This window comes from Bidens hawaiensis, unplaced genomic scaffold (assembly GCF_021521415.1).
Source record: "Bidens hawaiensis isolate Kalapana, Puna unplaced genomic scaffold, B.hawaiensis_p1.1 tig00051343_1, whole genome shotgun sequence".
NCBI lineage: Eukaryota > Viridiplantae > Streptophyta > Magnoliopsida > Asterales > Asteraceae > Bidens > Bidens hawaiensis.
The window spans coordinates 40,258-58,680 of NW_027499201.1; the positions used below are offsets into that span (position 1 = coordinate 40,258).

Genomic DNA, 18,423 nt, shown 5'->3' on the forward strand with positions numbered 1-18,423 from the left:
TGCATTTATATTCTAGATGGGAAAGTGATTGAAATGCTAAGAGGATGTTTGCCTCTTGCAGATGAGATGATCTTAAGCAAAGTGGTGGTTCTCTATTTATAGAAGGGGAAGCATCAAATCCTTATATGTATGATGAATACGGGCCGATTCGGCTGAACGAGCCAATATTATGTTTTATCAAGCCAATTTGTTATATAAGGTTTGACTTCCTAACTTAGGGAATGCTAAATCAGCTAGATATTAAGTCAGGCTGGATGTCCTGTTCTGGAAGGTCTTTCTGAACATTTTGAAGTTAGGATAGGTTTCACATCCTTCCTTATGAGACCCGCCCTTCTAAACGTTTTGACTTTAGGTCAAGTTGAACATAATGACTTTGGAGGCACTTGTGGACATGTTGAAGGTCCATACTAAACATCGAGACAATAGGAGACCCTTCTGGACATGGTAAACGCCTTAACGTCATGCTATACTAAACATCAAGACACGAGAAGGCCATTCTGACTATGAGACCCAACTAGACTGATTAAGAAAAGGTATTTATTTATCTTTGATGATAAACCTACCCACGAATTAATAGCTTGGTTTATTAAAATAAATAAAAAAAACTATCAATAGGTTAGGAACTTAGGACATGAACTCTGAGCCCACTCGGGTTTTCGTCTTACCTTGTGTTACGTCAGAGGATTTTGCCCTCATGGTGGCACAACGATAGTCAAGTGGCAGTCGACGGTATGGTTTTCCGGGGGAACGCCCAAGCCAAACTTTGAAGTCAGCGTGAGTCCGGTTAAGACAACATAGTCTGACCAGAAAGGGGTATCAGGACTCTCCAAATTTAAAAAGTATGATAGTCTAAATACAAGAAAGTCACCGTTCTTAAAAAAAGGAACTTGGAACATAAATATTCTTTTCGTGTACGGGAGACGCACGTTAGGGCCGTTTCTTAAAGATCACACGGAACGAAAAGAGGTTAAAATATAGAATATTCAAATAATTAAAAATATATAGAAACATGAAATGAATATTGAATAAACAAGTAGAAAGAAAGTTAGGAAACAGAGAGAGAAAGAAATGGAGCATCCATCCACTCCTACAAATGAAATAATAGTTGAGGATAATAATAAACAAAGCCTCGTTTATTTTGTTATCTGATCTTAAACTTTTGGTTGTGGAATTGAAAGAGGAAGAAGAAATAGATAGAGATGACGGAGGTTATACTCCATGTGTATGATATAACGAATACTGGTTCAGACAATACCAACAACACCATCCTCAACATCAACAGGTTCTTCAAAGACCGCATCGGTCTCGGCGGCATTTTCCACAGCGCCGTTCAGGTTTTCTATTCTACTCTAGGGTTTCAATTTCTCTTTCTAATTTAATAATTTTAGTTGGTTAACTTAGTCTTAGAGTTGATTATTAATTATTAAAGTATATATAGAAGTTTATCATGTTGAATTTAGTTCTCTCTTATTATGATTATGTATGTATAACAAGGCAATGGAGATAGAAGCATAGTTGCCAAAGGCGTTTAAGAAGCGAGGGCCTGAGATAAGCAAGACACATAGCATAGACAATTAGGCATACATGTTTTAGGCTTGTTTAGGGTTAGTTTGGGATGGTCCGATGCCATTTTTGGATGTTTCAAACTAGCTTGCCCGGAATTTGCAAAATATTATTACTGGAATGTTCAAGATTTGGCCTAATCTCACCGAATGGCGAATTCTGACCGTAATCTGGTCGGAATCTCGCCGGAGGGCCTGGATGGCAGCAAGGCATCTCACGTCTTCTGAGGGCCTATAGCCCTAAACCTTAAAATGGCAGTCTGCGAGTGTAAGGGTTTGTCGGGTTGCAGCCCTTGGACAGTTGGACATAGGTTAGCTTAGACCAAACCACATAAACCCCTTTCTCGTGTTCATTTATTTTCTGCATATTGAGTGTGTGCGTGTTGACTGTTTGCCATAACTGAGATCCTAACAGCATGAAGTAATCTTGATTGTTCTTGGTTATCTCTTTTTATTATTCTGTATATGATCGTGGAGACGAGGGTGCTTCAATTTGGAATGAAAGCCCTATATAAATTATAAATTGTCATTACATACATGAGTAAACATTAGCAGTATGCCAGTATGAATTACCTTATAATTGATGACACTTTTCAGAGTCATTATTCTTGCAGCCTTATATTTGTTATCCAGACATTGTATTTCTTCTATTCCACAATGAATGTTAAACTTTAACATGTGCAAACATCAACGTAATGTGTTTGTTATGACAGGTTTATGGAGAAGATGAATGGTCATTCGGGTTCTGCGAGCAAGGCACTGGAGTTTTCAGTTGCCCTGCTAGAAAGAACCCGATGTACACATATCGTGAAAGTATTGTACTAGGGAAAACAAACTTAACCAAATCTAAGGTTAACCAGATCCTGAGGGAGCTTAGCAGAGAATGGCCCGGAAACTGTTACGACTTACTGTCAAAAAACTGCAATCACTTTTGCAACGACTTTTGTGAAAGCCTGGGCGTCTCTAAACTTCCAGGTTGGTTTATCACTTTCTTTCAAAAACCTGCAACCATTATGTTTATAGATGATTTTGTACTGCTAGGTTGGGTGAACAGGTTTGCTAATGCTGGTGACACTGCTGTAGAAATAGCCGAAACCACAGCTATGCGGGTGAGCATTAGTTATGTCCTGTGTTATGATATTATTTTTGTGTTTATGTGCTAAATTTCTTTTTTACCTAACTAGCTTTTTTCTTTCAAATGATTATAGTTTAGACAAGCTAAAACAGAGATTGTGACTGCTAGCAAAGTGGCATATCGATTTCTTTCTGGCATCACTTCAAAGAATAATGCCACTCAGGGGTTTTCGGATTCCCCTGGTGATACCAACAGAAGCAACCCTAGATTCCAACAATGGTTTAAAAATCTTGTGGCTGCTGGAGCAAAACCATCAACTAGTGCTACACTTGAAAATGGAGACGACCAAGTTCAGAAACCACAACTGCTAAGACAAACGGCGTCCCCAAGGTCACGCGACATGTAAAACATTTGGTACTGCTTGTAACGTGTGTACTAGTTTTATGGACAGGATAAACCTTCTTTCGGTTTATGTGTGATTTGCAACTGTTTTCTTCTTCTTTTAATTCATGCATAAATTCGTTTAAAACTGAATTCTTTCTTGTATTGCTAATTCTCCTACTTTTGCTATTAATGAAATGCATATATACTGGTATTATTATGATGGTCTGATATAAACCTAAGCTCGTGAATCGAAGTTTCATATTTGATTGCAGTATGAACAAAAGAAGCATAACTGCAAACCATATGTGTCAATAACATCAAAGCTTAACTTTCAAATCTGTTATTTAATATTATTAAAAAAAAGCATCACTCTAGTTAACAACAATTTCAAGAAGAAACAAGATCGAACGAACAAACAACGCGAATTCATCAAGGTCCATTTAAATACACACAAAACAAACCAACACTTGAAGAAGCAAGCATTCACCCTCTGAGCATTCTATTAAAAACAAAGGCATTGACACCATCATCTGCAATTTGGAGTGAAGAAATGGCTTCTGATGCTTCCCAATCTCTCTCCATAACATAAGGTGCCTGAACATCGCTCACATAATACCCGTATCCATTCCATTGGTGTCCAGATGGACCGGACCCATCACAACAATCTCCATTCAAAAGATCAGTGTGTGATGTCATTCTGGTATGATTAAGATCACATGATCCCCATGGATACCATTCCTGAACACATGACTGGTCTGATTCTTCACCAATTAGGACCTGCAAAGCAACCGCCTCGGCTATTGCAGCACACTCTTCATCCAGCCTCTGTTGCTCTTCTTTCTTCTTCTGGTTCTTCTTTTCAAGCTCCGAAATAATGGCTGCGGATGCTGCAAGGGCTTTCTCCAACCGCCTTTTTTTCTTCTCAGCCTGTTTGATACGGTCCAACTCGTCTTTCACTTGCTTCTTCTTACCTTTCCTTACACCAGCCGGTGCCTTACCACACTCCATTATATCTTAATTCTATAAAAACTAAAACTTTTTTCAACACTAAAAAGTAAAAAACATCTATGATTTATGATTGTTTATTTCTTTTGCTATCTAATACTATAAACCGAAAGACTAATAAAAAACGTAAAGGTCACTCTTTTCCCCGCTGCTACACCCACTCAGGTCTGAACGAATACCTCATTTTACGAATACTACATTCCCAAACGGAAAGAACGGGAGAAAGCGTAATCAAACATCGACCACCAATTAAACCACCCCTTGGCACCATTCTGTCTTGATTTACCAAAGCCTTCGTGTAGCACAAATCTAATAAATAAGTAACCGAACGATGAATACTACTCTTGTTCAAATTCACATGGCACAATAACCTGAAAGAAAATCAGATCAACACTATCAAAGATGTGAAATAGTCAAGGTCTTAGGTGCCGATTAATCGCTATATGATCAAAATCGGACAAAATTAGAAATTTATAATTTTATATATAAAATTTGATATATATATATATATATGTATATTTGAAAAACTACATATAAAGTTACAATCCTATTAATCCCGGTTAATCGCTAGTCCCTAACCCACCTCCCGAGTGACGATTATACAACACTGGGAATTATATACAATTGACACATAGAAAAAACACAATAACATGAATTCTCACCTAATTTGTTGTAATTATGATTACAATTATGATTAATTTAAGGGTTATTAACCGACCGAATTAAAATCAACAATTGGGTAATACGAGAACAGTAAAGAAAACAAGAAATCGAATAAAAGATCCGTGAAACGAAAGCAATCAATCATGTAGTCAATACTAAATTGATGGGAATCAAATAATATGCAATTGAATTGAAGATCAAACAAACCTTGGTAAGAAGAAAGTGAATTGGAATTGGGGGTTGGTAGTTGGATCTGAAGATGAAACCTAAGCAAGAGGAAAGAGCAACGTAGATGTGATGACGATGATGATGATGATATTATAAGGCACGGTCGGTCACATGATATCATCGACAATTTGGATATGTAAAGGGTAACTCGGTAATTTAACAGACCGAAACAAGCGTTAACATTACGCCGTTAAAAGGTGGATTAGCAAGCCGCTGGGTGATGGATTTGTGACCGTTGGATGTGTGTAAGGTTAACGGCGTTAGGAATTCTTGTTCTGTTAAGTCAACTGCCAATGTAGCTTCAAGCTTTGGTTATGTCCTTGAGGTACTATTCGTCTATTTGTATAATAAGTTTGGTGAATAACAACTAACATTAGAAATAATTAAAAATACATGCTAACGGATGATATCTTAGTTTAAAAAGACTTTAGTGTAAAGATAGAGCAAAGCATTATTATAGGAAGTAAATAGTTATGGGGTCTAAGGTATCTCCAATGGGTATATGACTGACTACCTATATTTCTTTTTTAACTTGATTCAAATTGTTGTTGTGGCAAATTTCTGATTGAGGTTCGGTCAACTTTTGCAATGCATACTACATTAAGTCGTAATATGTTTGTGTTTTCGCTTATTCAGACTTAAGAATGATCAATGTAGTTGGTTTGTAAACTCAAGCATTGTAAACCCAGTCATGTATTGGTTAACATGTATAGTCTTCACTCGGTTTATTTTTTAGATCCTCATGTCGTATGCAAACCAGAAGACATATATGCTTCATTCACAAATTAACCTTTTAAATAATTCGTATAAAACCTATATGGCACTTCGGTTCAATAAATCATTAATAAAGTCCGTATTAATACAATATCAACCAATAATGTTGTTCATCTCCAACGTAAGATAACATGAATTACAAACATTGAAAAATCTTTTTCATATGTTCTTCAATCCATTCCTTTATTATAACTTTTTTTATAGCTAACCTTGCTCAGCTAACCTTGCTCATATCATACAAGTCCCAGGCCAATATGGCATGGGTACTAATCAATAATGTACTATATGGTGGCCAAAAGTCAACTGTTCATGTTGTTTCCTCAATATGGGTTTTAAGCCCACTGTGAATGGGCTGTGTCTCTTGATATAGGCTTAACTAACCTACACTACAGCTTGATCCAATGTGTAAATTGTTAAATGACTGGCTTTAGTGCAAACTTAATCATAATAAATAGATAAATAGATTATCTCAATGTAAACATACAAACCAATAAATTTCGTAGAATGACTATTTTAGTATTTTTCATGGTTGTCATTAGGTAATTTTAGAATTTTAATTTAGACTAGGTCGGATCTTTTAATAAAAATATTATACCAATCCATCAAAAATACATAAATACCAAATCCATGGGTGGATGGGGCGAAGAAGGTGACGATAGAAGCAGTGGCTAGGTGGTGGTGACGTTCATTAGCATGAAATGTCGATGGCGATGACGGAGATGATGACCGATTGGTGGTTTGTGTTTATGTTGCCTAATGCAACAAGGGTGGTGGACTGGTGGGTAGTGTGATGCCACATGTAGTGATTTGATCCATATATGATAGTCGTAGTGTTATACTTTAGATTATTTTTACTGTCTTGTCACATAAATTCTACATTATAAATTCAATTTTATATGAAATGTTTTAATCTTTAAATTCGATAAACCTTTATTTGCAAATTCAGTTCTTTAAATAAATTATGCAAACATAACTCACTTAAAAAAAACATCACATTATTATTTTTTTAAAGTACATCATTTATTTAGTTTATTTATTAAACCATAAATACAAAATAATTAGCCGGCTCAAAAACTGTGTACAAAGGCTTCAAAACGACATCGTGTGAAGACTCGTACAGTTGTAGTAAGTCGCGAGAAACGTAGAATCATCCAGAACAACCCCGACCTCACTCATAAGTCATAACCTCACGCACCATAGAACCTCCTAGAACCACCACCACCTTCCTCACACATATATATATAAAACCCCTCAATCCCACACCTCTCATCACCAAAAAAAAAAGCACACTAAAAATTCTAATTCAATTCTCTCAACAAAACAAATCAATCACACTCTCAAAACAATTAATGGCTGAGGCAGAGACGTTCGCATTCCAAGCCGAAATCAACCAGCTGCTGAGTCTAATCATCAACACCTTCTACAGCAACAAGGAGATCTTCCTTCGAGAGCTCATCAGCAATGCTTCTGACGCCTTGGATAAAATCCGCTTCGAGAGCTTGACCGACAAGACCAAGCTCGATGCCCAACCCGAGCTCTTTATCCGGCTTGTTCCTGATAAGGTCAACAAGACGTTGTCGATTATTGATAGCGGTGTCGGAATGACCAAAGCAGGTATGTATGTTATTTAGCTTCTAGTTGTGATTCATTATGTTACTTTGTTGTTTAGCATAGCATGCATGCCTTAATTGAATAGTTGATTAGAACCAATTGTTAAATGTTATCGAAGAAAGCATATTATTATTTGCTAATTAGTTCAGAATATTAGGCGTTGTTAAGCATATGCATGCGTTACTTGTTTAGCAATGTTATTTTGATTCATAATGATTCATAATTGTTAAAAAGTTAGCGAAGAAAGTATATATTATATTCTAACCCTAGATTTTTATTATTTGGTAATTAGTTCCAGTTATTAGGCGGTAACACAATTAAAAGGTTAATTATAAGTTATAATAACGTAATTTAGATTAATTAAGCCTTTTGAAACTTGTTATATATTCCTGCAAACGATGTATTATCATCAAAACAGGTAAGCTGTTGCATCTAATTACAGGGCTTCAGATGCATGTCTTAATTGTACTGTTACATTGATTCGTTATATGCTTAATTGTTAATTAAAAGTTAAACCTAAGGAAGAAAATGTATATTAACCTTCTGCTTTCAATGTTTTCAATTAAGATATTATTTGGTAGTTTGTTTTAGTTATTAGGCGGTAAAACAAGGTCTAATTTATAAGTTTAAAATCTGGATTAACTAAGCCTTATGAGGTTGTTATATGTTTCTGTAGGCAATGTATTATTTGTGTGAAAGTAGTTATGCTATAATTGTTTTCACATATAGAATACTGATGCATTTTATTATTATTATTATGTAGATTTGGTGAACACTTTGGGGACAATTGCAAGATCTGGAACCAAGGAATTCATGGAGGCACTTCAGGCTGGGGCTGATGTTAGCATGATTGGCCAGTTTGGTGTCGGTTTCTATTCCGCTTATCTGGTCGCAGAAAAGGTCATTGTTACCACAAAGCACAATGACGACGAGCAATACATCTGGGAGTCACAAGCCGGCGGTTCTTTCACCGTCACGCGGGATACTAAAGGGGAGCAACTTGGTAGAGGCACCAAAATTACCCTCTTCCTCAAAGAGGATCAGGTAATTATGTAATTTGATGACGTTGTTTAATGACATAATATGCCGTCTTTGTCGGTGAAATGTGTATGTTAAATGGTTGTTTGTTTTTACATTTTGCAGTTGGAGTATCTAGAGGAAAGAAGGATTAAGGATCTGGTGAAGAAGCATTCTGAATTCATCAGCTATCCTATCTATCTGTGGACCGAGAAGACAACCGAAAAGGAAATCAGTGATGATGAAGATGAGGAGGTTAAGAAAGAAGAGGAAGGTGACATTGAGGAAGTTGATGAAGAGAAAGAGAAGGATAAGGGCAAGAAGAAGAAGATCAAGGAGGTTTCTCATGAGTGGGAGCTTATCAATAAGCAAAAACCGATCTGGCTTCGCAAACCGGAAGAAATTACTAAGGAAGAATACGCTGCTTTCTACAAGAGCTTGACCAATGACTGGGAAGAACATCTAGCCGTGAAACACTTCTCGGTTGAAGGACAGCTTGAGTTCAAGGCGATCCTGTTCGTGCCTAAACGGGCTCCATTTGACCTGTTTGACACACGTAAGAAGATGAACAACATCAAGTTGTATGTGAGAAGGGTGTTTATTATGGACAACTGTGACGAGCTGATCCCTGAGTACCTCGGGTTCGTGAAAGGTGTCGTGGACTCTGATGACTTGCCACTTAACATCTCGCGTGAGATGCTTCAACAGAACAAGATTCTGAAGGTGATCAGGAAGAATCTTGTCAAGAAATGCATTGAGATGTTCAATGAGATAGCTGAAAACAAGGATGATTACAACAAGTTTTATGAAGCATTCTCCAAGAATCTGAAGTTGGGTATCCATGAAGACAGCCAGAACAGGAGCAAGCTGGCTGATTTGCTGAGGTACCATTCTACCAAAAGTGGTGATGAGTTGACCAGCTTGAAGGACTATGTGACCCGAATGAAAGAGGGACAGAAAGATATCTACTACATCACGGGTGAGAACAAAAAGGCGGTTGAGAACTCACCTTTCTTGGAGAGACTGAAGAAGAAAGGCTATGAGGTTCTATTCATGGTTGACGCAATTGATGAATATGCGGTCGGCCAGTTGAAAGAATATGATGGAAAGAAGCTTGTATCCGCAACGAAAGAAGGGTTGAAGCTCGAAGATGAAACAGAGGAAGAGAAGCAGAAGAGGGAAGAGAAGAAAAAGTCATTTGAGAATCTGTGCAAGACAATGAAGGACATATTGGGAGACAAGGTGGAGAAGGTTGTGGTGTCGGATAGGATTGTGGATTCACCATGCTGTCTGGTGACGGGTGAGTACGGGTGGACGGCTAACATGGAGAGGATTATGAAGGCGCAGGCTCTAAGAGACAGTAGCATGGGGGCTTACATGTCTTCCAAGAAGACGATGGAGATTAATCCTGATAATGCTATTATGGAGGAACTCAGGAAGAGGGCTGAGGTGGATAAGAATGACAAGTCGGTGAAGGATTTGGTGCTGCTCTTGTTTGAGACAGCGTTGCTGACATCAGGGTTCAGTTTGGAGGACCCGAACACCTTTGGTGGGAGGATTCACAGGATGTTGAAATTGGGTTTGAGCATTGATGAGGAAGAAGGTGAGGAGGATGCGGATATGCCTGCTTTGGAGGAGGAAGGTGCTGAGGAAAGCAAGATGGAAGAAGTGGATTAATTCTAGGTATCAAGGTTGTTTGTTTTCTTGTTTTGTCTAAAAAGTGGGTCGGTTTTTGTTTTCTGTTTTCAGCATATGGAGTGTCTTCATGATGTAGTGTTTTGGGTCTAAGACTTGAGTTGTGCATGTTCCTTCTTTGTAATATGTTGGAAATATAAATCTAATGTTTTGAATCAAAGTGCCTGCGCATGTGACATTTACATTTTGTAAGTGTAATAACAATTTAAAACAGTTGGTAAAAACCGTTCTACATGTAACAATAACATAACATAAACTGAGAGGCCAGTGACTCAGTTTCACACCACACAGGATGTTTATACAGCGAAAAAAAATAAAGAAATCAATCAAGATAGAAATTGTAAAAGACGGGTTGTGATCGCCAACAGCAAATATGAACCTGGATGCCATATCAGTGTCAAAACGATTTGGTGATTTGGTAAGTCTAAATTTATAAAACCAGTGCGTTTTCGGATTTGGTGATTTGGTAAGTCTGAATTTATAAAACCAGTGCATTTTCGGAACACCAACCGCATGTCTGCATATGAAGAGATCCGAATGAATGATTCAATTACAAGTGCATTCCCTCACCCGTTGTGAACTAGTTTTCTGTCCTTTCAACTCTTTCCAAACTAGATGACTTATAATGCAATTATAATTGACATGAATAAAGCAAAATGGATTTAAGGGGAAGCGGGTGTTTTAGTTATATGCCTATTTATTGCATCTTCTATAAAAGATAAAAGAAAAATCAACATACTTGTTAAATATCCCCTTACAGTCAATTGTAATGCCTTATGACTTACGAGCCATAACACAAATGGATAAGCAAATGGTATCAGGTACTGGTATTAAAACAAGCAATTTGGTACCAGTACTAGTACTAGATTTTTAAGAAAAATTAAGATTGGGAAATTCAGGACTGATACCCGTATTTATTGAATTTTAGCTTATGGTACTGTTAACCGAAGAGTTTCAGTCCGGTACCATTACCAAGTTTATATGAAATGAAATTTGAGATCGGAAAATTTGGAATCAGTACTAAGGAAAGGGAAGGAAAATGAGGGATGGAAAAAAATATGTTGTTTTCGAGTTTCATTTAAGAAAGGAAAAGGAAGGAAAATTTAAAAGAGGTGTTCCGAGTTTCATTTAAAGAAAGAAAAGGAGGGGAGGGAAGAGAAAATGATGAGTAAAATAGAAGAATTTTTATCTTTTTGAAGAAAAAGAGAAGATACGATAAAAGGAGAAATTTTTTTTTTCCATACATTTCTTTTCTTAAATGAACTCGGGAACACAGCGTTAGTGCCAATATGATACGAAACTATCCATATTGAAAATGAATTCAGTACCAACATCGAATTTTTGTTTACGATACCAGCATTGAACCAAACATTTTCTGTTGTGGGCCAAATGGATCCAACAATAGAGAATGGTCCAGTGGGTATTGTGGAGGTCAGAAGGAGCCTACGGTCTAGGAAGCTTCCAGCAAAATAAAAAGAATGATATCTAGCCACATCAGTATTTGCTTAACAAACTTACAGCATGGATAAATAAGGGTGTGTAGGAAGGTGTGAGGGTATGAGTGATTATTGACTATGTATTCTCTCTCTCTCTCACCTCTTCTGAATTTTCTCTGTTTCCCAATTCAATAAAAATATCCATTGCTACCTACTTATTTTATTACTATAATTTTTTAATTAGATCAGATAACATTTTCGGTCGGTCCGGTACCATTACAAAGTTTATATGAAAATTGAGATGAGAAAATTTGGGATTACCAATATGATACGAAACTCATAATGACAGGGAAATGTGGTGCATGAGATTGAAAAGGCGACCATTGACCGGAAAAACCATCCACAGAATATAAACAATTTCTCCACCAAATTCCTAAACACCTCCAATCAAACCATCATCAAATGGCCACCGTAAGCAGCACCACAACCCACCCACCGGCGACTCACCAATCTTCATCAACTCCACTCCACTCCACTCCACTCCCTCCTGACATACCAATCCCTCATCACCCACTTCCAATCCACTCCTCCTCATGCCCGCCTGGTCCACCAACCCTTCCACCCTCCCTTTCACCTCGTCACCACCCACCCCAACAACTCCGACTTAAACCTCCCCGGTGTCCACGCCAGCTACGTCTTATTCAACTCCATCACCGGCCAAACCCTAGCCTCCATCGACGGCACCGAACTCACCCTCCGCCGCACCGCCTCCGTCTCCGCCGTCGCCTCTCTCTTTTTATCAAAACCCATGTCCCAGATTTTGCTTATGATCGGTGCCGGAGCGTTAGCTCCGCATTTGATCAAGGCGCATTTAACCGCCCGCCCGAGTATTAATCATGTTATTATTTGGAACCGAAACCCGCTCAAGGCGAAACATTTGGTGGACGAGTTGAGGAACGAGAGTGGGATGGAGCGGGTGCGGTTTGAAGATTGTGAGAATATTGAGTACGCGGTGGCGATGGCGGATATAGTGAGCTGCGCCACGTGTTCGGAGACGCCGTTGGTGTATGGGAAGTGGTTGAAGGCGGGGGCGCATTTGGATTTGGTGGGGTCGTATAAGCCGACGATGAGGGAGTGTGATGATGAGGCGGTCAGGAGAGGGAGGGTGTTTGTTGATAATGAGGCGGCGGTTGTGGAGGCGGGGGAGTTGGTTGGGGCGTTCAAACGAGGCGTGATGACCAAGGAGGAGATTGAAGGGGATTTGGTGGAGTTGATTAAAGTGGACAAGAGTGGGAGGAATGATGATAAGGAGATTACTGTGTTTGTTTCGGTTGGGTCAGCTGTTGTCGATCTGTTGAGTGCTCAATTAGCGTACGAAAGCTTTCATAAGCGAAACTGAGAGTGAACTGGTACTCATTTTGCATCTCGGTATTAGTATTTTGCATGTTAAGTATAAGATGATTTAGATTATTTGATGGTTTAGGTGATGTTTGGGATTAGGATTTCTTATCCAATACAAATAAAACAACTTCTGTAGGCAATGCCAAACACAGCCTTGTAATAAATGTTCAAATCAATCGAATGATTTGTTGGCTACAACGTGGTGTATTATGCGACTATTAAGTGTTAATCGTGATGAAACTGCATAGAAAAATGGCATGCTCTGTTCAAATTTATTGCTTGCATTTTATTAGAGTTTGGTTTCATGGGCTTCTTTCGGCTTCCGTTGCTTGCCTGGGAACCTTGGAAACAGTAAGTTGTTCAACTGTCTCTCTGCACTGTGTTATGAGGAGGCCTGCAAAAAACATATAAACTTTGCATAAAAATGGTTAACAACAAAATGATATCTCTAATGATCTTGTGCAATTTATAAAGAAGCAAAAGCATGAGGCATGTCGAATTTAGGAGAATAGCCCTCTTTTTAAGACGAGATATGATTTTGGCAGCCAGATGTGCAATAGCATCAGGTTTAACCCTCCTGATCTGTTTCTTCGTCGTTAAATTGTATGTCCAAACAAATGCATGTCTAAGAACGCCTTGAATAGGAACACCAGCAGGAAGCTGATCCCGGCAGTCTACCAGATCATTTGACACAACTTAAGAAGAGAGACAAAATTACCCAAAACAAATGAGGTTAAGGATGCATGAATTTTTAAGTTAAGTTCACAGGCAGCACAGCTACACTAGTGAAAAGGGGGAAATGGGCATGTTACTTCGAGTAACAACTCAAAATCATAATGGGTTCGGTTCAAAACAAACAATTTTGGTGCGGGTCAGGTTGGTTTGGTTTGACTTTTAATGCCTTTTGACCTCTTTTTCATAAAATGATTTACTTTAACATGTAATTACATACCAGACATCAAACCAGACGCTGCTTACCTGTCAACTCCATCTCTCCGATCTTTTCAGTTGTATCCAAGCTTATTATGATCTGGTAATCTTGAATGTCCCACATCAGTTGTCAATCTAGAATTATTAGCAAGTTAGTCCTCTGTTGTGACCATTTGTAGCATGTAACCTTCAAGTCACATGACAACAACCTTATGTTTGCTTTAAAGTTTCTATTCAAAAAGTAAAGTAATACAATATTACAATGTTATACAATTATACATGCAATTGATTCAACTAATGTTATGACTCAGGTTACTAGCTTTTGATCATATAGCAATATAGCATATAAGTTTTCGCATCAAAGATCTACCTACAATGGAACACATTTGCTTTCAAATGAAGTTGCTTTTAATTTCAAAGGTCTTAGTCGTCTTGACAAATCAGATGCTTGTGTTAATTTTTTTTCTTGATAATAATAACAATCGACCGAAACACATCTAAATCAGGGCCCATTTATTATCTAATTCGACCTCTACCTTCTAGATAGTTGTGCCGTTTGTAAATGAAAGTCGCCATTCAAAAAAAACATATTAGATAATCCAAATAAAATAGCCCTGAACGTTTGGGCCTCCAGTTACATAAAGAAATTTGTTTATTACTACTGGGCCCTTTACTTTCCTGTCCCACACTACAAACAAAGCAGAAGACGAAGCACTGCTGAACAGGTTTGTTCTCTTGTATTCTGTTACATTTATTAACCAAACAAGTTAGCAGAGGAAGTGAAGTAGTGAACTGAAGTGGCAGTGTTGCCAAATATCTTGAACTCAAAACAGAAATTAACTAAAAGATTTCAATAACTATTTTTAAGATGCATTTATGTAAAACTCATTTAAAAAGAAAAAAAATTATTGGATACGTAACTTTATATAAACCTGAAGTAAATTTTTTTAATAGTAATAAGCGGTTTTAATTAAATAGTTTTAAATTATTGATTTTCGTCCATGTGGTTTCATTTCACTTGCAATTAAACATGAATTCATTAATCCCGTTAAGTCTGCTCGTTAAGCTCATCAACGTGCCCCTCGTGTGAAGGACAGTTTTGTCTTTTTTCTCCCCAAATAAACCCTATTTGAAACCGTATGAACGAAAATTACAAATTTGAAACTATTTGACTAAAACCGCATATTTTAACAAACCACATGGACGAAAACATCAGTTCTCTCGTTTTTTAATGTTTATATCATTTTGAATTGCATGTTAATTATAAATCGTGTGCAGTTAATTTGCATAAACACCTCTTATATTATGCTTTAATTAATGAAAAGGATTTGATGTTTACACATGTTGTAGTTTATTATTTATTTAAATTTAAATATATGGATACAAATAGAGAAATATCTTATAGCTGTTTTAAGCATCTCTCTCTTTGAGACTAGTACCGAACTAACTGACATCAAACAGTTAGTTAATTTTCAAGTTTTGGTTCATGTAATTAAGATCTAGTTTAGTTATGTAGAATTACATAAACCTAGAAAAGCAAGACCGAAGCCCACAATTGGAATAAAAACAAGAGAAAAAACAAAAGTAAACATGTAGATGTAACAATCATAGTACAGTGGATAGCTTGGGTTGAATCTGTGGCTCTGTCTCGTCACTTTGTCTTGTTATTGTTGTTATTCGTTAGATTCATTATTCCTGGTAAAGGATAAAGCAATCATCCTTCCTCTGCCACCACCTTCCTTATACTATACGTACAACTCCTCCTGGATATATATACCAACTCCTATTTCTTTATTCTGTTTTTTTTTTCTTTTTTACATTTATATATGGTAAATATAATGAACACAATGACAAAATTTGATTTCACATTCTCCTTGTTATTTTATGTGTTATATATACTATACCCCCTCATTCATCACTTATTTCCGTCTCACTGTCAAGTTATCGCTTGTATCACTTTCACCATTCAGCCTATCTTATATCAATCATCCGTCGCTTACTCAAAATACTTTTAAAACAATTAATTTTAATAACTAAAACTAATATTAATAAAATAAAATATTTAAGATTAAAATTTAATATGATGTAGTATTATTAGTTAATATTAATAAATATAAAACGCACGTAAGTTTAACTAAAATGTAAAACACCAAATAAAATCATATATCCAATCTTCATTGTCGGCACCATGTCTTGCTTATCTATGTTGTATAATGCTAGATACTAGGACAATTTTTGTGGGATGAGAGAGGACGTGGTGTGCACCATGTCACCACACACACCGCCTCATCTCATACACTTCAACGCATATATGACACGATAAATGCTTAAAAAGCAAGTTGAAAAGAGAAATATATAAACTTTCATGGTAATGGCTTAATGATAAAAGCATTTGAGTATTTTTCTTACGGAGATCTTAGATTCTAATCTTTACTTTGCTTGCTGCGTTTACCCTCATATATTTATTTTTCTTTTCTTTTTTGATTAATTTTCATAGTCCATCTAGTTACACTAAATGCTTACATGAGAATTTAAAAGAGAGAGATTGATTAATGCATATGAAGACGAATCTTTAATTTGTAAAGTGTCGAAATAAACGGGTTAGACGAGACGATTACAAGAGTAAAACTTTTTGTAAGCCCAACTTAATTGGTTGATAAACAAATAATTTATGAATGGTTTTTAAGATTTTTATAAAGAATTTATAGGGCTCTTTTTCTCTAAATATTATTTTATGAAAATAGATGTGTGGCTTTATTATACGGTGGGGTAATTGAGGCGTATGTCTACATCTTTCGTGTGACCATACATGTGCATATATACATATACTTGTATGGGTGAACAGAAAGGTCAGCAGACAAAAAGAGTAAAAGGTAAGTCTCAATCAGGCAGTAAAAGCACAAGTATTCAACGATGCTTTCGTAAATATTTTGGCAACAATTTCTATCGTATTAGGGCATCTCCAATGTTGTTTGAAGGTTTGAATCCTAATTGGCTTCTAGGTGGAAGAGAGAGAGGAGAGAAAGTGAAAATGATTTGGAATTTCAATATGGTTTGTAAGGTGTGTGTGTGAGGATGAAGGAGTGAGTATTAGACTATATTATTATTAGGTATTATAAGTGTAAGCCCACGGGCCCACCTTAGATGATTAGTGTTTGAATACTGTTCTCTATATATTGTAATGCATTATTATCAATGGACCCAACCTTGTATTTCTCATTATCTAACATGGTATCATAGCCATAAGTTATGGACCTTTCTTCTTCCTCACAAATACAAACCCTAGCCGCCGCCACTTGATACATCCACCAGACGGGGCAGTGTGCCGTCGCTGCCGCCACTCTTTTGTAGTGTGCCGACCGCTTCCGCAGCCGCCCTGTCCTACCTTCGTTCATTTTTTTTTCTTCGTTCATTTTTTTTTCTATTTGGTTATAATAAAGCTTCTTTCAATTTAGGCTTCAGATCATTACCATTCACAGGTGGTAGTGGCGTGCTAAGTAAATTAATTTACACCTAGTGGCATCTTTGTTTTGTTGCATTTAACTTTCACCATTACAATGGAATCCCTTTTATGCTTGCATCACTTTTATGTTCTTTCTTCCTAATCACAAATATCACAGTATTCATTGGATATCAAGTTGGATGTTGGCTAATATCAAAACAAATCATCAAAATTATATTTGAAGGGATCCATGCGTTACCAGCAATCTATGCCGCCATTTGTCATGCCACCTTCCATGTTTTGTTTTTCAATTTTGAGTTTCTCCACAATTGGTTATCATCATAATTGAAGAAACACTAATCGATCCCGGGCAGATTACGGATAATCTGGGGGTTAAATAGATGTTTCCCACGAGGGGTTAGATCCGGCAAAGATGGTTCTTCTGATAACCTGCAAAACAGACACCGTGAGCTCGTCACTGAGAAGGGGGGGGGGTACCTCCTTGTGACCACCCTCCGGCGTGAGAATCAGACTAGATTGCTCTTGAATATAAGTATATATTAAGAGATTGCTAGAGCAGATATCAGGTATAAGATATGAGATACAAGATAAGGTGAGATGATCATACCATTTGGGGTATTTATAGCCGAAGGTAGGTTTCCAAGAAGGTATAGCCGGCTGAATAGTATTCCTGTTCTACCAACTGTGGCCTACGCACGTGCCATGCTAGCAGTTGGTGGGTAGGCAGCGGCTGACAGTGACCAGGCCTGCTGTGTACTATTCCTTTTCCACCAACTGCAGGCTATGCACGTGGTATGACAGGAGTTGGTGAGTAGGCAGCGGCTAATAGTGACATACAGTACAAGAGCATGCTGCTCGCCATACTGTTGTCAATGAGCTGTCGTATCTCTGGTCAGATCTTTTGCCCATACCTCGTCAGGTACAGTACAAAAGATCCTCCAGTATCGTACGGACTGGCTCATTTGGGCGGGAGTATTCCCTCTCCCGCCTTTGTGCGGGATTGTTCTCGGCTTTGCTCATTCCTTCTTCAGGTGACATTACTGAATTATTTTGAGAGCTAAGTGCCTTGTGCGTGTAGCCTTGCTGCGCGGGTGGCCTTCCCTGATGGCTTGTATCCGCAGCTGCGGGAACAGACGGAGTACTTCACCATTGGGAGGCATTTCCTGCGGGAACAGCTTG

General features: G+C 37.5%; 3 protein-coding genes and 1 pseudogene across 3 annotated transcripts; 3 read left to right on the forward strand and 1 right to left on the reverse strand.

Annotated features, from left to right (window-relative positions):
- Positions 1 to 1,030: 1,030 nt before the first annotated feature.
- On the forward strand, positions 1,031 to 3,248 carry LOC143598993 (deSI-like protein At4g17486). The gene is made up of 4 exons (XM_077077067.1): positions 1,031 to 1,334; positions 2,276 to 2,537; positions 2,604 to 2,671; positions 2,771 to 3,248. Exons 1-4 carry the CDS (start codon positions 1,200 to 1,202, stop codon positions 3,041 to 3,043), a joined length of 738 nt encoding a protein of 245 aa, XP_076933182.1. The 5' UTR covers positions 1,031 to 1,199; the 3' UTR covers positions 3,044 to 3,248.
- A 158-nt stretch (positions 3,249 to 3,406) lies between these two features.
- On the reverse strand, positions 3,407 to 5,032 carry LOC143598994 (uncharacterized). The gene is made up of 2 exons (XM_077077068.1): positions 4,897 to 5,032; positions 3,407 to 4,397 (listed from the first exon to the last, which is right to left on the reverse strand). Exon 2 carries the CDS (start codon positions 4,027 to 4,029, stop codon positions 3,505 to 3,507), a length of 525 nt encoding a protein of 174 aa, XP_076933183.1. The 5' UTR covers positions 4,030 to 4,397; positions 4,897 to 5,032; the 3' UTR covers positions 3,407 to 3,504.
- Positions 5,033 to 6,978: 1,946 nt separating this feature from the next.
- On the forward strand, positions 6,979 to 10,011 carry LOC143598995 (heat shock protein 83-like). Its single transcript, XM_077077069.1, has 3 exons — positions 6,979 to 7,305; positions 8,066 to 8,346; positions 8,446 to 10,011. The coding sequence occupies exons 1-3, from the start codon at positions 7,041 to 7,043 to the stop codon at positions 9,994 to 9,996; spliced, it is 2,097 nt and encodes a 698-aa protein (XP_076933184.1). The 5' UTR covers positions 6,979 to 7,040; the 3' UTR covers positions 9,997 to 10,011.
- Positions 10,012 to 12,007: 1,996 nt separating this feature from the next.
- LOC143598989 (protein SAR DEFICIENT 4 pseudogene) lies at positions 12,008 to 13,046 on the forward strand (annotated as a pseudogene).
- The last annotated feature ends 5,377 nt before the right edge of the window (positions 13,047 to 18,423 follow it).

Excerpts from the sequence above, each read along its gene's own strand:
- LOC143598993 (XM_077077067.1), top strand. The coding sequence starts at position 1,200 with ATGACGGAGGTTATACTCCATGTGTATGATATAACGAATACTGGTTCA. Across the intron at positions 1,335-2,275 it reads TTTTCCACAGCGCCGTTCAG|GTTTATGGAGAAGATGAATG; the intron begins GTTTTCTATTCT and ends TTGTTATGACAG. Across the intron at positions 2,538-2,603 it reads GGGCGTCTCTAAACTTCCAG|GTTGGGTGAACAGGTTTGCT; the intron begins GTTGGTTTATCA and ends TTGTACTGCTAG.
- LOC143598995 (XM_077077069.1), top strand. The coding sequence starts at position 7,041 with ATGGCTGAGGCAGAGACGTTCGCATTCCAAGCCGAAATCAACCAGCTG. Across the intron at positions 7,306-8,065 it reads TGTCGGAATGACCAAAGCAG|ATTTGGTGAACACTTTGGGG; the intron begins GTATGTATGTTA and ends ATTATTATGTAG. Across the intron at positions 8,347-8,445 it reads TCTTCCTCAAAGAGGATCAG|TTGGAGTATCTAGAGGAAAG; the intron begins GTAATTATGTAA and ends TACATTTTGCAG.
- LOC143598994 (XM_077077068.1), bottom strand. The coding sequence starts at position 4,029 with ATGGAGTGTGGTAAGGCACCGGCTGGTGTAAGGAAAGGTAAGAAGAAG.